Source organism: Hemiscyllium ocellatum, chromosome 22 (genome assembly GCF_020745735.1).
Source record: "Hemiscyllium ocellatum isolate sHemOce1 chromosome 22, sHemOce1.pat.X.cur, whole genome shotgun sequence".
Classification (NCBI taxonomy): domain Eukaryota; kingdom Metazoa; phylum Chordata; class Chondrichthyes; order Orectolobiformes; family Hemiscylliidae; genus Hemiscyllium; species Hemiscyllium ocellatum.
The window spans coordinates 3157548-3178479 of NC_083422.1; the positions used below are offsets into that span (position 1 = coordinate 3157548).

A 20932-nucleotide genomic window follows, 5' to 3' on the forward strand; every position below is an offset into this window, starting at 1 on the left:
AGAATTTTGACATTCATTCACTGGGTGAGTGGGATGTTATTGGCCAGCATTTATTGCCCATCCCTGATTATCTTGAAGAATGTGGCAGCGAAATGTCTTCTTAAACTACTCCTGTCCATGGCTTTTCTTCTGTTAAGTTAATGACGATCAACCTTATCTCTGAACTACTGAAGTGTACTTTACTTTGGTCACTAATTGTCCCTTCTCCCTCACATGTTCGCTGAATCTCCTCTTCAGTACATCTTTACTATGTCTCATCCACTCTATGAGGTTGCAAGTTACCCTCTGAATTTCCTGTTGGATTGCTTCGTGATTATGTTACATAAAGCTTCTTAAATTCCATGTGCCTAATCTTGGCTTTTCACATTTCTTCTAATTCTTTCTCTATTTTATTTGAAAGTATTTGAGCTATTTGTATTGATCACTTCTGATATTCTATGCCAGGGATTGTCAAGCTTTTTAGCCTGAGGATCATATCTAGGTGTGGGAAGTATCTGACAGACCAGAAATGCTGAAGACAATAAAACTTATTTTTAACACTATTAACATTAATTTACAACACTGTGTTAAACTAAAACTATTGTGTACAGCATCATTATCCCTTCATTAATCCAGTCACCACACAACTGCATTTTCCTGTCGGAATATAACCTTTAATAATCTGAAATGATTTAATGCCTGAACCTTTCAATATTTCCTATTAGCTGCAGGCACTCTGTTCTGACCCGTCTTGTAAATGTTACTTACATTTTCTCCTGTTTATAGGTTTAGATAATGTGGAGGTGCTTGGTGTTGGTCTGAGGTGGACAGCATCTGTAGTCCTCACTTTCTCCTGCTTGATGTCAAGGGCAGTCACTCTCACTTCACCTTTGGAATTCAGTACTGTTATACATGTTTGGACTAAAGCTGTAAGGAGCTGAGTGCTGCTGGGAGAACCCAAACTGAGCATGCTATTGTTGAGCAGGTGCTGCTTGATTGCACTGTTGATGACACCTTCCATTACTTTATTGATGTTCCAGAAAAGACAAATGGGGTAATAATATATTCTGGGAATTTTCCATATTGCTAGATAGATGTTAGTATTGCTATATTAGTACAGCTTGGCTAGTTCTGCAGTACAAGTCTTTGCTGTAATGTTGTCAGGGCCATATTTACATATTTAGCTATTTCTTGATATTGCATGAAATGATTTGAATCGACTGATGATGCAAGCGTGATGTTGGGAATCTCAAGAGGAGGTCAAGATAGATCATCCACTCGGCACTTCTGACTTTCAATAGTTGCAGAACTATCATCCTTTTCTTTCACACTGATGTGCTGTGTTCCACCATCATTGAGATGGGGTAGTCATGAAGCCTTGTCCTCCAGTTATAGATATTTAATTATATCAGCATGTATTATTGGCATGACTACAGGGTTTTGATCTGATCTATTTGTTGCGGGATTGCTTAGCTCTGCATATTGTATGTTCCCTCAGCTGTTTAGGATTATGTAGTTCTGTGCTTTATCTTTGCCAATTTTACATTTCATTTTGAGGAATATTTGATTCAGCTCCTTGTATACCTTCCTATATTCTTTACTGAACTAGGTTTGGTCTCTTGGCTTTATGGTTCAAATAGGCTGTAGTAAATGTCAGGCCATGATGTTACAGACTACAATTGACTGGAATTCTGCTGTGTCTGTGGCCCACTAAACCTTATGAATGCTCATATTTGTTCTGAATCTGTGTAATTTTGCATGACAAAGGTAGAGTCATAGAGATGTACAGCGTGGAAACAGACCCTTTGGTCCAACCCGTCCATGCCGACGAGATATCCCAACCAATCTAGTCCCACCTGCCAGCACCCGGCCCATATCCCTTCAAACCCTTCCTATTCATATACCCAGCCAAATACCTTTTAAATGTTGCAATTGTACTAGCCTCCACCACTTCCTCTGGCAGCTCATTCCATACACATACCACCCTCTGCATGAAAAAGTTGCCCCTTAGGTCTCTTTTGTATCTTTTCCCTCTCACCCTAAACCTATGTCCTCTAGTTCTGGACTCCCTGACCCCAGGGAAATGACTTTTTCTATTTATCCAGTTACTAATGGTGTGCCACAAGGATCTGTTTTGGGACCACTGAAGTTTGTCATTTTCATAAATGACTTAGACACAGGCATAGGTGGATGGATTAGGAACTTTGCAGACGACACTAAAGTCGGTGGAGTAGTGGACAGTGTGGAAGAGTGCTACAGGTTGCAGGGGGACTTGGATAAACTGCAGAATTGGGCTGAGAGGTGGCAAATGGAGTTCAATGCAGCTAAATGTGAGGTGATGCACTTTGGGAAGAATAACAGGAAGGCAGAGCACTGGGTCAATGGAAAGATTCTTGGTAGTGTGGATGTGCAGAGGGATCTTGGAATCCATGTACATAGATCCCTGAAGGTTGCCACCCAGGTGGATAGTGCTGTTAAGAAGGCATACGGTGTGTTAGGTTTCAATGGTAGAGGGATTGAGTTCTGGAGCCGCAATATCATACTGCAACTATACAAAACACTGGTGCGGCCCCACTTGGAATATTGTGTTGAGTTCTGGTCCCCATAGTTCAGGAAGAATGTAGAAGCATTGGAAAAGATGCAGAGGAGATTTACCAGGATGTTGCTTGGTCTGGAGGGAAGGTCTTATGAGGAAAGGCTGAGAGACTTGGGTCTATTCTCATTGGAAAGAAGCCTCAGAGGGGATTTGATAGAGACATACAAGGTAATCAGAGGATTAGGTAGGGCCGACAGTGAAAGTCTTTTTCCTAGGATGATGATGTCACGCGTATGAGGGGGCATAACTACAAATTGAGGGGTGATAGATTTAAGACAGATGTCAGAGGCAGGTTCTTTACGCAGAGAGTGGTAAGGGTGTGGAATGCCCTACCTGCTAATGTAGTCAACTCAGCCACATTACGGAGATTTAAACAATCTTTAGATAAGCACATAGATGATTTTGGGATAGTGGAGGGGTACGAGCTGAGAATAGTTCACAGGTTGGCACAATATCAAGGGCGGAAGGGCCTGTTCTGCGCTGTATTGTTCTATGTTCTATCCCATCCATGCCCCTCATCATTTTGTAAACCTCTATGAGGTCACCCCTTAGCCTCCAAAGCTCCAGGGAAACAACCCCAACCTGTTCAGCCTCTCCCTATAGCTAAAATCCTCCAACCCTGGCAACATCCATGTAAATCTTTTCTGAACTACTTCAAGTTTCACAACATCTTTCCGATAGGAAGGAGACCAGAATTGCATGCAATATTCCAACAGTGATTTAACCAATGTCCTCCACAGCTGCAACATGACCTCCCAACTCCTGTACTCAATAAAGGCCGGTAAAGGAAAGCATACCAAACACCTTCTTCACTATCCTATCTACCTGCGACTCTACTTTCAAGGAGCTATGAACTTGCACTCCCAAGGTCTCTTTGTTCAGCAACACTTCTTAGGACCTGACCATTAAGTGTATAAGTCCTGCTAAGATTTGCTTTCCCAAAATGCAGCACCTTGCATTTATCTGAATTAAACTCCATCTGCCACTTCTCAGCCCATTGGCCCATCTGATCGAGATCCTGTTGTAATCTGAAGTAATCTTTTTTGCAGTCCAATACACCTCCAATTTTGGTGTCATTTGCAAACTTACTAACTATACCTCTTATGCTCACATCCATGTAGTATAAAGGTAGGATTTCATGTCCACAAGACTGCACATTTGTCACTGCTATGAAGACCACCACTAACTAGGTCGATTGGTGTGGTAAAGTAGATTTTTTACTCTTGTCTGCTCTATCACTACCAATCAGATGCCTAGTCTGACAGGTCTGTCCTTCAGGACTCCATCTCAGTCAGTAGTAGCACAACAAAGCCACTGTTGGTAATGGGCACTTTGATGGACACAAATTTTGTTGTGACCTTGTCAGCTTCAGTACTTCTTCTGTATGCTATTCACCATATCAATAGAAGTAAAGATTGTAAAATAATGGACAGGTGAGAATTGACACAAATGAATACTGCAAAGCCATTTGAGGAAACCACATGACAGGAGTCACATGCAGGCCTGACAGGTTAATGTTGATCTTGTTTGGCATACCTCATGTGCCTGTATGCTGTAACTTGTATGCTTTGCTCTGTCGAAATACCCTATGACCTACATGATTTGGAGCTGTGGTGTTGGACTGGGGTATACAAAGTTAAAAATCACACAGCACCAGGTTATAGTCCAACAAGTTTAACTGGAAGCAGTAGCTTTCGGAGCGACGCTCCTTCATCAGGTGGTAAAGCTGTTGGACTATAACCTGGCGTTGTGTGATTTTTTAACTTTATGACCTACATGTCCTTGTTTGCTACGATCTGGCTGTACTGCTCGCAAAACTAAACTTTTCACTTTACTTAGGTACATGCGACTACAATAAATCAAATCAAAATCAAAGACACACAGAAGGATAGTTGTCAATTCCATTCTTGTCCACTTAGTTTCTATGTTCAATGTTGACCTTTGTAAGTGACCACAGCCTTCCCCATCCAGTTTGAATCTTCAGCAGTGAGCACCTACAAACCGCCATAGTGATGCAGGGCCCCACACCGCCAACATCTACACCCGGCCTCCGCTTCCGCTTCCCCTCCCCCTCATGGCCAACGTGCGTGCCTCCACCGTTGCCAGGCCAACGAGCGTGCCCCCACTCCTCCCCCGCAAGGCCAACGTGCGTGCCTCCACCGTTGCCAGGCCAACGAGCGTGCCCCCACTCCTCCCCCGCAAGGCCAACGTGCGTGCCTCCACCGTTGCCAGGCCAACGAGCGTGCCCCCACTCCTCCCCCGCAAGGCCAACGTGCGTGCCTCCACCGTTGCCTTTCCGCCTGGCGTGCTCGTCCCCGATCCGGCTAGCGTGCTCGTCCCCGATCCGGCTGGCGTGCTCGTCCCCGATCCGGCTAGCGTACGGGCTCCCGCACCACATGGTTTTGTAACTGGGATTTTCCATGTGGTTGAAAGAAACGGGGGGGGGTTCGATGGGGGCGCGAGGGTCGTGCGAATGAATGTAAGTCACACACACCGACATCCTGGCGGAAGGAGCGAGGTCGTGAGTTTATCTTTGGTAATATGAAAGTGATTTTAATGATGTGCATGATAAATCTGGGGAGGTCCCCCTGGACTGTCAGGCTGTAGTAATCGCACACTCCGTCCCCCTGGAACCTGAGCGCCTCAGGTGGATCAGGCCGAAACGTTGGCGCGAAAATCTCCCCGGCACCGAGGGAGCAAGAGAGTAAGAGCCGGAGAGGGGGAGGTAGTGGGTGTGAGGGTAGAGGCTGACTGGTGAGGCAGTTTCGGGCTGTTCCTTTGGGGGCTGAATGGCCGAGTGAGGAGGGCAGCCCAGCCCCAGGAACACATCGTCTCCCACCCCCCCCGCCCCCCTTCACTGTCTCCACCTGCCCCCTGCCCCTCTACCCTCCGTGCCCGGTGTGTGTCGGTTTCTGCTTTAACATTCCTGTTTCACTGTCTTTGAAGGTGAACAAAACAGTTGTTGTCTGGAGATGAACCTCGGCGCGGAGCAGAAGCTGTTGGACCCCAGTTCATCCCCGGGTAGGTTCAGTGGCACTCCTAAAAGTGTGTACGTTTTATCTTTGCAGTGACACCTCATCTATTGGTTGTTTTGCTGTAAAATTCAGTCAGCAACGCTGGCTACACCTTACCAATTTTACGTTTCAGACAGGAACCTTGGATAAGTTAATGTAATTCTGAACTGAATACCGATTGACTGACTGCTCTGCAACGCTAAAATCAAAGTGCTTCAGTCTGTGTTGCCTGTTAATTAGTTTGGCCACATCTGGGTAGATCAGCATACTGTTGTGAAGAGAGCAGTGTTAAGTACTCTATGTTCACTCTAAATTGCTACTTCCCTCTCTGAAGTGTCAATTGGGATTAAGTTCAGCACATTATCAATTTTAATATTTTTATCCAATGTTTCAGATCTATCTCCACCTCTCACTTTCACCACACTTGCAGCATTCCTGTGCTCTCTGCTTTTCTCTGGTCCTAGCAACTTTGTTTGCCCCGAAACATCGATTCTCCTGCTTCTCAGATGCTGCCTGACCTGCAGTGCTTTTCCAGCACCACACTCAACTCTGATCTCCAGCATCTGCAGTCCTCACTTTCTCTGCCTTGTTTGTCCCTGAAGGCCCTATTGTGTTTACTGTGCTCTCTCTATCTGTTTGTCTGTCTCTCTCCTCCTTTATAATTCATTTTAAAATATTGCTTTTTTAAAAAAAATCAAAAGTTTGTCACTTTATATAACTAGCTTGATTAAATTTCGTATGACTTACTTATTGGAAATGTTTCAGGGTGCTTACTTTTTGGTGCAGCTTGTGCCTATACAGAGTCTCTTTTTGTGATTGTTTTGATGTATTCTATTAGATTGGTGTTGATCGCAAACTTCACACTATGTTGATGTTGAAATGTTTCCTGACATTCTGAAATAGTTGGTAATTATTTGTTGTCTCTAAAGAGTTTTTTTGTCTCTTTACAATAGGTACAAATAAGTCATGTTTAAATTATGACATGCAGTGAACTTTTTTTCAGTACTAAAGGTGTTTCTGCTGGTTAATGGGGCACTTTTGTCTTTCTGTTTTTGAGTGCTAAGTAATCCTAGTTCAGTTTGGATGAAATTGTTGATTATTCTGCAAATTAGATAAGTTTTTTTTAGTGCAACAATCATCACTCGTCTTATAGTACAAAAGACCAAAATCTTTTCAGTTTTACCTTTTGTACTGACAGCTTTCCCATTTTCATTTGCTTCAAACTATCATCCTTCAATTGTGGAGGAAAATCCTTGACTTGAAAGGTTGACTCTTTCTGTTTCCATGTATGCTGCCAAACCTGGACATTTTTTCTGGCATTACCTGCTTTTATTAATGTTCAGCACAAACTGTTTACAGGAGGATTCACTGAACTAGGCAATAAATTGGTGATAATTGAGAAGTGTGGTGCTAGAAAAACACAGCAGGCCTTGCAGCATCTGAGGAGCAGGAGAATCGACATTTCGGGTATAAGCCCTTCTTCAGGAATAATCATAAATTGATGATATCCATGATCAGAAGTAACTGAAGTTGTCACTGGTTTATTGGCAGGCCCTGGTGGAAACCAGTTGGCAGGTAACTGTTTTGCCTCTACAAATGGTACAGATCAACAAGATGTGGAATAAAGTCAAAAAAATTTGGAGAATTAAAACAAATTGCTGGATAAATGTCTGAACTGAAGAAGAGTCACCTGGACCTGAAGTGTTACTCTGACTTCTCTCCACAGATATACTGCCAGAATCTGAGGTTTTTCCAGCACACTTTGTTTTGTTTCTGATATTTTTAGTATATAGTATCCCTACTGTGTGGAAACGGGCCCTTCCGGCCTAGCAAATCCACACTGACTCTCTGAAATGTATCCCACCTAGACCTATTTTACTCTACATTTACCCCTGATTAATGCACCTAACCTACCCATCCCTGAACACTGCTGTCAATTTAGCATGGCCAATTCACCTAATCTGCACATCTTTGGATTGTGGGAGGAAACTGGAGCATCCAGAGGAAACCCACGCAGGTGCAGGGAGAATGTGCAAACTACACACAGACAGTTATTATCTGCTGTAGAAACAGCTGATCTGGCCATATTGATGAAGAGAGTGTGAAGAAAAACAGTCAATGTTTTCAATTGAATGATGCCCTTCTTTGAAACTGATAAAAGTTATAAATGTGCTTTTTAATCTCTCGAAAGGGGTGGAGTTGGAGTGGATGTATGGTGCACAGGGTAAATGGAATACAAGATAATGTCTGAGAAAGATTGGGAGGTAGGAGATCAAAGCTGTCAGAACAAAAGGCAAAGAGTGACAGTGGAGAAGCAGTAAACGATGGGTCAGTGTTAATGTTAAAAACAGAATAACGGTCAGCTCTGGTTGAAAGAAGTAATATGAAACATACAGGCAGTGGGCAGGAAGTGAACTGTTGAAATCAGCACTGAGTCCAGAAAACTGGTGCTGAAATAGAAAAAAGTGCTGTTTCTCCAGCTGGAATTGGGCTACAGGCTGTTGGGCTACTGTGAGTCTTTGCCTTTGTATGGGAACTTTGAGTATCCCAATTGCTTTGTCATTCTTCGTGTAAATTGAGCGACTGATCATTGATGGACTTCAGAAGTTGTTCTTTTGTTCCCTTTATGGAAGGGTGTGTGATTGCTTATTGTGATGAGCGACCCCCCCCCCCCCCCTCCCCTCGCCCCCGCCCCCGACAGTCCTTTCCCTGCAAAGGTGAGTATAATATGGTATCTCAGGCCATTCAACAGAATCAAACTGGGAATTCTTTATTTTCTTTTTCTTTTTTTGTTGTTGTGTGTGCGCAGGTGTGAGACACAAGGTGTATGAATCTTTATTCAATTTCCACCACCAGGAAGAAAGGAAACACCCGAGTGGCCAGTGACAAGCAGTGCCCTTCACAAAAGGCAATGCTGTGTGATCAAACAGTGAAGGGGAGGGCAGGGATTAAATCAAAATAGAGCTGGAGGGGGAAATAATGCACTCCACTCCCTGTGGCTCCCACCTCTTCCTGAACAAATCCAGGTTGTTGGTGGAGACTACATGCTCCTTCTCCAAGGAAACCCGGTCTCTAACGTAACCGCGGAAGAGGGACAGGCAGTTGGCCCTAACGACCCCCTCGACGGCCCGCTGTCTGGACCTGTTTATGGCCAGTTTGGCCAGGCCCAGGAGCAGACCCACAAGGAGGTCTTCAGACCTGCCCTCCCTCCTCCGTACCGGGTGCCCAAAGATCAGGAGCATGGGACTGAAGTACAACCAAAAGCAGAGGAGGAGGTTTTTAAGAAAATCAAAGAGGGAGCGTAAACGCCCACACCCAATATATACATGGTCCACGGACTCCACAGCGCCACAGAACAAGCAGTTGGGCTGGGAGTCCGTGAACCTCTGCAATCTGTGGTTGCAGGGGACTGCTGCGTGCAGCACCCTCCACCTTAGACCCCGGAGAGAAAGGGAGAGGACACTTGCGTAGAGAGCCCTCCACTGGGGATGCCCACCACCCAACACTCTTGTTTTTTTAACTTTCTTTTTATCCTGTTTTCTCCCATGTTGTGTGTCTGCAAGTGTGAGACACAATGAGAGACACAAGGTGTACGAATCTTTATTCATTTTCCACCACCAGGAAGAAAGGAAACACCCGAGTGGCCAGTGACAAGCAGTGCCCTTCACAAAAGGCAATGCTGTGTGATCAAACAGTGAAGGGGAGGGCAGGGATTAAATCAAAATAGAGTTGGAGGGGGAAATAATGCACTCCACTCCCTGCGGCGCCCACCTCTCCCTGAGCACCTTCAGGGTGTTGGTGGAGACCGCGTGCTCCTTCTCCAAGGACACCCAGGCTCTAACGTATCAAACTGGGAATTCTTTGTTTTTTTTCTTCTTTTTTAAGATGAAATAACTCTGCAGAGTCCGGGGGTATCCTGTCACCAAGTCACCCTTCATTTACACGTGGAGAGTCCTTGAGACTGATCCAGCTTCCTCAGAGCCAGCTCTCAGAGTGAACAGAACCCCTGACACTCCTGTTTTTTTTATTTTTTTTTAGACACAACGTTTATGAATCTTTATTCAATTTCCACCACCAGGAAGAAAGGAAACACCTGAGTGGCCAATGACAAGCAGTGCCTTCCAAAGGGCAATGCTGTGTGAATCTCCTATTTATTTTTTTTCCCCCCACACTACCGCCTAACTGCGGTGGTGCTTATGTTTCCCCAGCACCCATGGTGTGTGTGTGCAGGTGTGAGACACAGTGAGAGACACAAGGTGCACAAATCTTTATTCAATTTCCACCACCACGAAGATGGGAAAATACCCGGGTGGCCAGTGACGAGCAGTGCCCTTCACATCAAAGGGCAATGCTGTGTATTCAAACAGTGAAGGGGAGGGAAGGGACCAATTCAAAATAGAGTTGGAGGGGGAAATAATGCACTCCACTCCCTGCGGCGCCCCTCTCCCTGAACAACTCCAGGGTGTTGGTGGAGACCGCGTGCTCCTTCTCCAAGGACACCTGGGCTCTAACATATCAAACTGGGAATTCTTTGTTATGCATGGCTTGGGAGCTCATTGGTCAGTGACTTTATTGAGCAACAAGTAGGCTATTTGTATTCAATTGAATCAGTGCTCTGGCCTTTGTTTCCTTTCAGACTCTAGTGAGATGGCTGAGCCTGAAGTAAATGAGATCATAACAGCCAGTATGTTGGAAGAGGAAAGGCAACTGGAGAAGGAAGGACAGGAGGAGGAGAGAAAGCTGATGCAACAGGTTTGTTTACGTTACAGTAGTCTGTGGCTGTGGTTGCTGCAGCAAAGCTGCGTAGAATTCATAATCTTGCAGCACAGGCCTTTTTAACCCAGCAGGTCTGTACTGCTGCTTGTGCTGCACACAGGACTGCTCCCTTTAAACTCATTCCATCCCATAATGTAACTGCTGTGTTTGGGGAGTGAAGATTGAAATCAAATGGTATTTATGATATTGGAAGTTTAAGTTCAGAAATACAAACTAAGTTGGATTTCTTTCCTCTGAAGTAGACTGTAAAGTTAAATGTTCACAAATATAACAGCAAAACCATGATATTAATAAGAAGGGCAATTGAGATAATGTCTGGAAAGAAAATTTACGCAATAATCAATGAAGTGAGATGCTAGCATCTACTTTCCTTCAACTGGTGAGTCAGTACTCTGAAAGAAACATGATAACAAACACAAAACGTACTCTAAGAACTTGCTTATTACCACGAGTATCACAACTGATGAAGGTGGCTGAGTTCTATACGACTGACTGAGACAATCAAGTAGACCTATTAACCATGTCCTCATGTCACCAATCTGCCCAACAGTGCATTCGTCCTTAACCATATTGGTGGGAGTAATCATAGCACAGTCCTGGTGAAGTTGAAAGATTGTGCCCTCAGGTTATCACTTTGCTGTGGCACTACCACCGTGCTAACTGGGACAAGTTCAACACAGATCTGGGAATCCACAACACCATGTAGTCCAGCAGATGAATTATATTTGACTGCAGTCTATCCTTTTGTAATCATTCATATCTCTCACTATACCTTTATTGTCAAGCCACGGAAATAACCCTGGTTTCATTGAAAGTGCAGGAAGGCGTGTTGTCATCAGGCATATCTAAAAAGGTGCCAGTTAAGATATGACACAGGGCTAATGCATGCCATACTATAGAAGTAAACAGGCAAGAGGCTGGAAGGATTTGTACACCTTGTGTCTTTCACAGTGTCTCACATTTGCACACACACAACATGGGTGCTGGGGAAAATATAAAGAAAAAAGGAAAAAAATAAACAGGAGTGTCAGGGGTTCTGTTCAAACTGAGAGCTGCCTCTGAGGGAGCTGGATAAGTGTGGAGTAAAAAAAAAGAGGCTGGAAGCACGCAGCGAGCTAGGTAGTATCAGGAACATAAAACAATACAGTGTAGGACAGGCCCTCCAGCCCTTGATATTGCGCCAACCTGTGAAACCAATCTGAAGCCCATGTAACCTACACTATTCTATTCTCATCCATATGCCTATCCGATGACCATTTAAATGCCCTTAAAGTTAGTGAGTCTACTATTGTTACAGGCAGTGTGTTCCGTGCCCCTACTACTCTCTGAGTAAAGAAACCACCTCTGATATCTGTCTTATATCTATCACCTCTCAATTTAAATCCACGTCCCCTCGTGATAGCCATCACCATCCAAGGAAAAAAGGCTCTCACTGCCCACCCTATCTAACCCTCAGATTATCTTACATGTCAATTAAGTCACCTCTCAACGTTCTCTGCAACAAAAACTGCCTGACGTCCCTCAGTCTTTCATCATAAGACCTTCCCTCCATACCAGGCAGCAACCGAGTAAATCTCCTCTGCACCCTTTCCAAAGCTTCCACATCCTTCCAGAAGTGTACACAATGCTCCGTAGCCACACCAGAGTTTTGTACAACTGCAACATGATCTTATGGTCTTGAAACTCAATTCCTCTACCAATAAAAGCTAACACACCATGTGCCTTCTTAACAACCCTATCAACCTGGGTAGCAACTTTCAAGGATCTCTCTGTTCAGCTACACTACAAAGAATCTTGCCATTAACCCAGTACTGTGCATTCCTGTTACTCTTTCCAAAGTGAATCACCTCACACTTTTTCACATTAAGCTCCATTTGCCACCTCTCAGCCCATCTCTGTAGCTTATCTATGTCCCTCTGTAACCTACAACATCCTTTGTCTCTATCCACAACTCTACTGACCTTAGTGTCATCCGCAAATTTACTAACCCATCCTTCTATGCCCTCATCCAGGTCACTTATAAAATTGACAAACAGCAGGGGTCCCAAAGTAGATCCTTGCTGTACACCACTAGTAACTGAACTTTAGGATGAATATTTCCCATCAACCACCACTCTGTCTTTCAGCTAGCCAATTTCTGATCCAATCCGCTAAATCACCTCCAATCCCAGGCCTTTGTATTGTATGCAATAGCCTAGTGTGGGGAACCTTATCAAACACCTTACTGAAATCCATATATACCGCATCAACTGTTTTACCCTCATTCACCTGTTTAGTCACCTTCTCAGAGAACTCAGTATGGTTTGTGATGCACAACCTACTCTTCACAAAACGGTGTTGACTATTCCTAATCAATTTATTCTTTCCTAGATGATTATAAATCCTATCTCTTATAACCCTTTCCAACACTTTACCCACAACCGAAATAAAGTTCACTGGTCTGTAATTTCCAGGGTTCTCTCTACTCCCTTTCTTGAACAAGGGAGCAACATTTGCTATCCTCCAGTCTTCTGGCACTATTCCTGTAGACAGTGATGACATAAAGGTCAAAGCAATCTCTTTCCTGGCTTCCGAGAGAATCCTAGGATAAATCCCATCCAACCCAGGGGACTTATCTATTTTTACATTTTCCAAAATTGCTAACACCTTATGCACCTCAATCCCATTGGAGGTGGAGAAGTCAACGTTTTGGGTGTAATCCTTCTTGAGGACTCAGCTATAGAAGACCATGTGACTTCACAGCCAGGAGATCAGATCGAAGTGCTTTGTCCTAGCAATAGTTCTGAGTAGTGATAATTAAACAGCCTCCTCGATGGAAACCCCATCTCCAAATAATAGTGGTAATGAGATGGCAGTGCAAAGGTTTGTCTTATGATCATCAGCCAGAAGTGTCAATCCTTCTAAGTTCCCACATTCTTAGATGCCAGTATTTAGACAATTCATTTTGTTTCCTATGATATTATGAAATGATGAAGACTGCAAAGCATATGGGACCTGACCATGTCTTTGATTTTTAGTGTGATATGTATATATTTTTGGTTGAATGGATGTGAAAATGAAATTACTCATTTGTACCCAAAGGGTTACTATTCGTAAAAAATATTAGTAGCTAATAGAAATAAGAAATAAATTGCAGTATAGATTAGTATTTCAAATATCTTAAGTGACACAATTTTATTTTCCAGGCCAAAATGTTTTGGGAAAAGGACTCGCGTGAAATGCGTTATAAGCGATTACAGCACTTACTAGAGAAGAGTAACATCTATTCCAAGTTCTTGTTGACCAAGATGGAACAACAGCAGCTGGAGGTAGCTTCTCTCTCTATATTTGGTTCCTTTTGGAGGCAAGGGTATGGTGGGCAGTTGTCTAGAGCCAGTCAAAACTCGCGCAGGAGTGTCAATGTTTCGGGCAAAAGCTGCTCATCAGGAATGTGAGGGGGAAGGGGGCTGAGAAGTAAATAGGAGGGTGGGGTGATGGTAGGTGGATGGCAACTCTGACTTTCCAGCATCTGCAGTTCTCACTTTTTCCTAGAGCTGGTCAGCCAAGGATGAATAGTGCAAATTGAATTATTGATTGCAATGTGTTTTATTTTCATGTCATAGCCTGGTATGTCTTCGAATAACCTTCGAAGGCACTACCCTCTTCCACCTTGCCAGAGATTAAATGCTTGGTGGAGATTATGTCAGCGGAAGGTGATGAAATGGGTTGCTTAAGGTTCCCAATCTGGTAGGGGCTGTATAGATTAAGGGTCTCACTTGATTTAATCTGCCACCTAAACTACTTTTGTTCTGTGCTGTCCTAAACAGAATTATGTGTTCATTCCATTTTAGAGTCATAGAGATATACAGCACGCAAGTAGACCCTTCAGTCTAACTCGTCCATGCCAATCAGATAACCTATCTTAATCTAGTCCCATTTGCCAGCATTTGGTCCATATCCCTCTAAACCCTTCCTAATCATATACCCATCCTGATGCCTTTTAAATACTGTAATTGTACCAGCCTCCACCACTTCCTGTGGCAGCTGATTCTATCCACGCATTACCCTCTGTGTGAAAAAGTTGCCCCTTAGGTCCCTTTTATATCTTTCCTCTCTTACCCTAAACCTATGCCCTCTAGTTCTGGACACCCCACTCCATTGAAAAGACCTTATCTATCTCTTTATCCTATCCATGCCCCTCATGATTTTATAAACCTCTGTAAGGTCACCCCTCAGCCTCTGATGCTCCAAGGAAAACAGCCCCAATCTCTCCCTATAGCTCAAATCTTCCAACCTTGGCAACATCCTTAAGTCTTTTCTGAGCCCTTTCAAGTTTCACAACATCTTTCTGATAGGAAAGAGACCAGAATTGCATGCAATATTTCAAAAGTGGCCTAACCAATGTCCTGTACAGCTGCAACATGACCTCCCAACTCCTGTACTTAATGCTTTGACCAATAAAGGAAAGCATACCAAACACCATCTTCACCATCCTATCTACCTGCGACTCTATTTTCAAGGAACTTTGAAACTGCGTTCCAAGGTCACTTTGTTCAGCAACACTGCCCCAGGACCTTTACAGTAAGTGTATGAATCCAGCTCTGATTTGCTTTTCCAAGATGCAGGATATCTCATTCATCTAAATTAAAACTCCATCTGCCACTCCTCAGCCCATTGGCCCATCTGATCAAGATCCTTTTGTACTCTGAGATAGCCTTCTTTGCTGCCCACTACACCTCCAGTTTTGATGTCATCTGCAAACTTACTAACTATACCTCCTATGTTCATATCCACATCATTTCCATAAATGACAAAGTAGTAGACTCAGCACCAATTCCTGTGGCATTCCATTGGTCACAGGCCTCCAGTATGAAAAACAATCCTCCACCACCACCCTCTGTCTTCTATCTTTGAGCCAGTTCTGTGTCTAAATGGCTAGTTCTCCTTGTAGTCCATGAGATCTAACCTTGCTAGTCTACCGTGAGGAATCTTGTCGAACACCTTACTGAAGTCATGTTACCTGCCTCATAACTATTTCAGTTTGAAACTTTAAACTTGAAAGATTTTGCTACATCAGGTTGAAAGTTTAGGGCTACAATTCTTTTTGGTGGTTTGTCGAATCAGTCTGAATGATGACATAGTAATGATTTTGTTGCCTTTTAATCTTTGGGGAATAAAGACATTGCCTGCAATGACTTGGAGCCATTCAAACCAGTTCTCTGAGTTAGATAGTATGAGGTGAGACAGTTGGTTTTATACCCCTTTGTATATGCAGGGTAGTAATCAGCTGGCACTCCTTTTACCTACTCCTTATTCAGTGATAATTGTTTAAAAGTGTAAGGTTTGGCAAAGAGATATGATCTGACAGAACTAAATTCAGTCCAGGACTATCAGACTTCAGGATTGCACTCCTGGTCACTTTGTTGCTAACTGTTTGTAAGCAGGAGACTGGCTTCAGGACAGGATGACAAAAAGATAGGATGTTTTTTCTTTTCAGGGGCCAATTGCTGAAATCTTACCCAGGATGATAGAGTGGATTTGTCTCTGATGTTAGTATTTTTAAATTGTGGTTGAATACTCAAGATAAAATACCTTCTTTGATGCACTGGATTACCAAGTAGTTGATGTCTTTGTTTTTAACAGGAGCAGCAAAGAAAAGCAAAACTTGAAAAAAAGAGAAAATTGCTGGCTTCAACTCAAGTGGTAATAGATTGAAAGCTTTACTTGGGAATTATTGTAGTTGAGTGTTATGGGAAGGTTCTTGTAATATATACTGTCACAGATAAATGTTTAAGAAACGGTTGTCAGATCTAATGCATTTTTTAATCGATCAATTCCACTTGTCCTCTATTTTTCAATTCAATTTCCCTCTTGCACTCAACCTTAATTACTTAATTGGACTCCTTTTATTTGTTAAGTGACCTCCCTGGCAATTTCCTAATTTCTTTGACAATATCAAATGCTGGAGATTACAGCAAGTCAGACAGCATTTGTGGAGAGAAAGCAATTTTCAGTCTAGATTAGTCTTCTTCGGAGTTGAAGTGAAGCGTAAGAGGGGTAGGATTTATGCTAAAGAGTCGAAGACTGTGTTGCTGGAAAAGCACAGTCGGCGAGCCAGCATCTGAGGAGCAGGAGAATCGATGTTTTGAACATAAGCTCTTAATCAGGAATGATCTCCAGCATCAGCAGTCCTCACTTTCTCCTAGGATTTATGCTCTAGCTTTTGGAAGGTGGGGGTAGAATAGTTCAGATTAAGTGATCTGGAGGTAGTGATTAGATTAGATTCTCTACAGTGTGGAAACAAGCCCTTTGGCCCAAAACATCCACACCGACCCTCCGAAGAGTAACCCACCCATATCCAATTCCCTCTGACTAATGGGCAATTTAGCATGGCCAATTCACCTGGTCTGCACATCTTTGGACTATGGAAAGGAACCAGAGCACCTGGAGGAAACCCATGCAGACAGGGGGAGAATGTGCAAACTCCACATAGACAGTTGCCCGAGGGTGGAATCGAACCTGGGTCCCTGGTGGTATGAGGCAGCAGTGCTAACCACTGGTGTAACATGGTGGTGAAGAAAAGATGTTGATAGTTCAGATTAGGTTAGAATGACCTAACAATGGTGTGTCTCCCAGAGTTGAAAGCATATTGAATGGGATTTTTTTGGGGGGGTGGGGGAACATGCTAACAAGCTAAAAGAAAGAGAAGAACTCCAAATTAAGTCCATAAGGCTGTAAAGTCTGAGCTTATGCTGAGACTCACTGGTATACTGCAACATACTGAGGACAGACATGTGAGCAGGACTTTGTGTTAAAATGACCCGGTATAGGAAAGTTGGGGTCCTGCTTGTGCACAAAGCAGAAATGTTCCACAAACGGTCTCCCAGTATGTGTAGTTTTGTTGTTTTCAGTGCAGCATCTCATCTTCAGACTAGGCACTTTACAACCTTGTGGACATAATATTGAGTGGAAGACTTCTTAAATTGTTTATCATGTGTTGTCCTCCCCTACCCCATCCCACTGACTGTCACGTCTAGCGGGAGACACATACCATTGTTCTGCCATTCTTACATTACGATCATTTAATCTGAACTATCAACATCTTTACCAGCTCTACGCACTCACTTCCCCACTTCTCACATCACAACTATAGATGCAATGCTGTTCTGCCCACACTGCTTCAGCTCTGAAGAGTCATCCAGATTCAGCGTTATCTTGCTGACTCTCCATGGATGCTGTCTGACCCGCTGTGATCTCCAGCATGTGCAGTAATTTGTTCCTCCCTAAAATACTTTATTCTGCTTCATTTCCTAATTGTTAATTTGCTTCTTTTGATATTTTGAAGCCTTTATCACAAGGACAGAGTATGGCTGAAGTTTGCATGATGCAAAGGGAATTTGTTCAGTTGTTGCAAGGTTTGGGGGATTTCCATTTTTTTTAAACTACTGGGTGAAATTTAATGCTGGTGTTGAATTTGTAAGGCTTTTAAAAAATTGTGACGTATTAATTAAATTTCCAAAGTGAGATTTCTAATAAGATCATGAATTTAACACCACTATGTTCATGCTCAGGTGAAAGGGGACAACCAGTCAGTACAAGAAACTGAAACAGGTATACATTTGTTTTAAACTGTCTTGTGAAATAACTTTGAATATTTGACAATCAATTAAAAAGTCATTTGTGGGATATGGGTGTCTGCTGGCTGGCATTTTATTGGCTGTTTCTAATTGCCTTTGAGGAAGTGTTGGTGAGCTGCATTCTTGGACCTAGATTAGAGTGGCCCTGGAAAAGCTCAGTAGGTCAGGCAGTATCAGAGGAGCAGGAAAGTCGATGTTTTGGGCAAAAGCCCTTCAGGAATGGAGGCAGGGAGCTTCCAGGGTGGAGAGATGAGTTGGGGAGGGGGTGGTTTCCAGCATTTGCAGTCCTCACTTTTGCCCTGCATTCTTGAACCGCTGCATTCCACCTGCTATGGGTTGACTCACAATGCCATTAGGGAAGGGCATACAAAGGTTTTGACCCGGTGACAGTGAAAGAATGGTGATTTTTTTTTTCCCCCAATTCAGGATGGTGAGTGGCTTGGAGGGGAGCTTGCAGGTAATGGGTGTTCCAAATTGTATTTGGAATAATAGAAATTGTATTAATCCAAGAATGTGTGAAATTGCTAATCTGGTAAAGGCACATTAACCGTGTGCAGACTCGTAACTTATTAGCATAAATTGATGCAGTGTCACTGAAGATCTAATCTCCTGCAGAGTACTTGGTGTATGTTGGTGGTAATACCTCACTGGGTACCAAGAGAATATCAGCACCAATACCAAAACTTGTATTTCTATTTGAAGGTAAAGCTGTGTCTGACTTATTTTTATTCACTATCTCCTTTTGAATTATAATGAACATAAGCATAAAAATAAACTTTAAGCATAAAAATAAACTATTTGGTTCAAATACTCCCCTCCATCTGATTCCTTCATCTTACTGCCAGCATGACCCTCAATTTATTTTCCTTTGTTTATTTAACTTATCCTTAAATACATCTAAATTATTCATGTCAACCATGAGTAAAAGTGAATTCTGCATTCTCACTGCTTTCTGCGTAAACAAAATTCTTAAGACTATAAGAAATAGGAGTGGAAGTAAGGCCATTCAGCCCATTGGGTCCACTCTGCTATTTAATCATGGCTGATGGGCATTTCTTCTTTCTCCTCTTGTGTTGTACAGTGTAAGGATGTCAATTGGAGTTCAAAAGGGCATTGACAGGTTGGTGGAATGGATGGAGAGGTGGCAGATGAAGTTCAATAAAGAGAGATTGGAGGTTTGCCTTTTGGTAAGAAGAACATTGAAAGAGAATACAAAATAGGGGGTGCAGGAACAGAGGGACCTGGGTGTATATGTGCACAGATTGTGTGAAGTTGAGGGGGGGGGACAAGTGAAGAGAGCAGTTAAAGCATACAGTGTTCTCAACTTTATTAATAGAGGCACAGAGCAAGCGCTGAATTTGTAAAGGTGGTGTTGAATTTGTAAAGATATTCATTGGAGCTCAGCTGCTGTATCGTGTACAGTTGTATATATCACTTTGTTTTAGGAAAAATGGGAATGCATCAGAGTGTAGAAACACTCTACAAAAATGCTTTTATGGAGAAGAAACTTCAGCTATGAAGATAGATTGAAGAAGTTAGGACTGTTCTCCTGGAGATGAGTAGGCCGAGAGGAGATTTGGTAAAGGTTTTCGCAATCATGAGTGGGCTAGACAGGGTAGAGGGCAAACTTGTTATCAAATCTTTTTAAAGAAATAGCTTACATTGATTTAAAGTCATGTGCAATTGAAGTAGGGGTGATGTGAGAAAAAGCATTTTCACATTGCTAGTAGGTAACATCTGGAATGCACTGGATGGAAATTAGATTAGATTACCTACAGTGTGGAAACAGGCCCTTCGGCCCAACAAGTCCACACCGACCCGCCGGAGTGCAATCCACCCATACCCCCTCACCTAACACTACGGGCAATTTAGTGTGGCCACTTCACCTAACCTGCACATCTTTGGACTGTGGGAGGAAACCGGAGCACCCGGAGGAAACCCATGCAGACACGGGGAGAATGTGCAAACTCCACACAGTCGGTCGCCTGAGGCGGGAATTGAACCCGGGTGTCGGGCAGCAGTGCTAACCACTATGCCACCTTGCTGCCCACAAATGTGGTGGAGCGGCTTCAGTTGAGGCATTTAAGAAGGGACTGGTTGATTATTTGGATTGGATTGGAAAGGAGTACAGGAGATTGCACCGTTTCTATTACATGGTGCTGGTATGATGGACCAAATGGCCTTTTGCACCTAAAGACTTTGTGAAGTAGGCATATTTTGAAGTATGTGTGCAGTTTTGTGTCCCATATCTCAGAGGATGTACTGGCCCTCAAACGTGGTTAGAAGAGGTTCACGAGAACGTTCCCAGGAATGAAAAGCTTAACGCGTGAGGAACATCTTGAGGACTCTGGGTCTATATTTGAAGGAGTTTAGTAGGATAAGGGGCTATCTAATCGAATCTTGCAGAATATTGAAAGGCCTGGACAGAGTAGATGTTGCGAAGGTGTTTCCATTGATAGGAGAGACTAGGACCCGAGGATACAGCCTTCAAGTAAAGTGAAGACTACTTAGAATGGAGTTAAGGAGAAACTTCTTCAGCCAGAGGGTGGTGAATCTTTGGAATTCATTGCCACAAGAGGCTGTGGAGGCCAGATCATTGAGTGTATTTAAGATTTGAGTTAGGTTCTTTAGGATCAAAGGTTACGGACAGATTGGGGTTGAGAAACTTATCAGTCATGATTTGAATTGTGGAGCAAACTCTGGGATGAATGGCCTAATTTCTGCTCCTGTGTCTTGTGGTCTTAATTTATTATATCCAAGTCTTCCTTAATTTAAGAGGTTTAGATTTTCCCTCGGCCTTTTCTTTTAGAAGAGAACCGACCTGTTCACTCTTAGCTTCCACATAAAACTGCAGCTCTGTAACATCCTTGTAAATTTTGTTTGCACTTTCTGTGGGTTTGTTCTCAAAATATGTTGATCAAAACTAGATGCAATACTTTCATGCCTGGTCA

At 43.1% G+C, this 20932-nt stretch overlaps 1 protein-coding gene across 3 annotated transcripts in view; it reads left to right on the plus strand.

The window, feature by feature from the left end:
- The first annotated feature begins 5076 nt into the window (after positions 1 to 5076).
- The window catches only part of hells (helicase, lymphoid specific), a 61255-nt gene continuing 45399 nt past the window's right edge, over positions 5077 to 20932 (plus strand). The window contains exons 1-6 of one of the 3 annotated variants that reach the window (XM_060841838.1): positions 5077 to 5111; positions 5522 to 5596; positions 10226 to 10341; positions 13551 to 13673; positions 15988 to 16047; positions 17916 to 17955. In XM_060841838.1, coding sequence (XP_060697821.1) covers positions 5548 to 5596; positions 10226 to 10341; positions 13551 to 13673; positions 15988 to 16047; positions 17916 to 17955 — 388 coding nt within the window. In that variant the 5' untranslated portion in view covers positions 5077 to 5111; positions 5522 to 5547. The other 2 variants (XM_060841837.1, XM_060841839.1) reach the window with 2 other exon arrangements.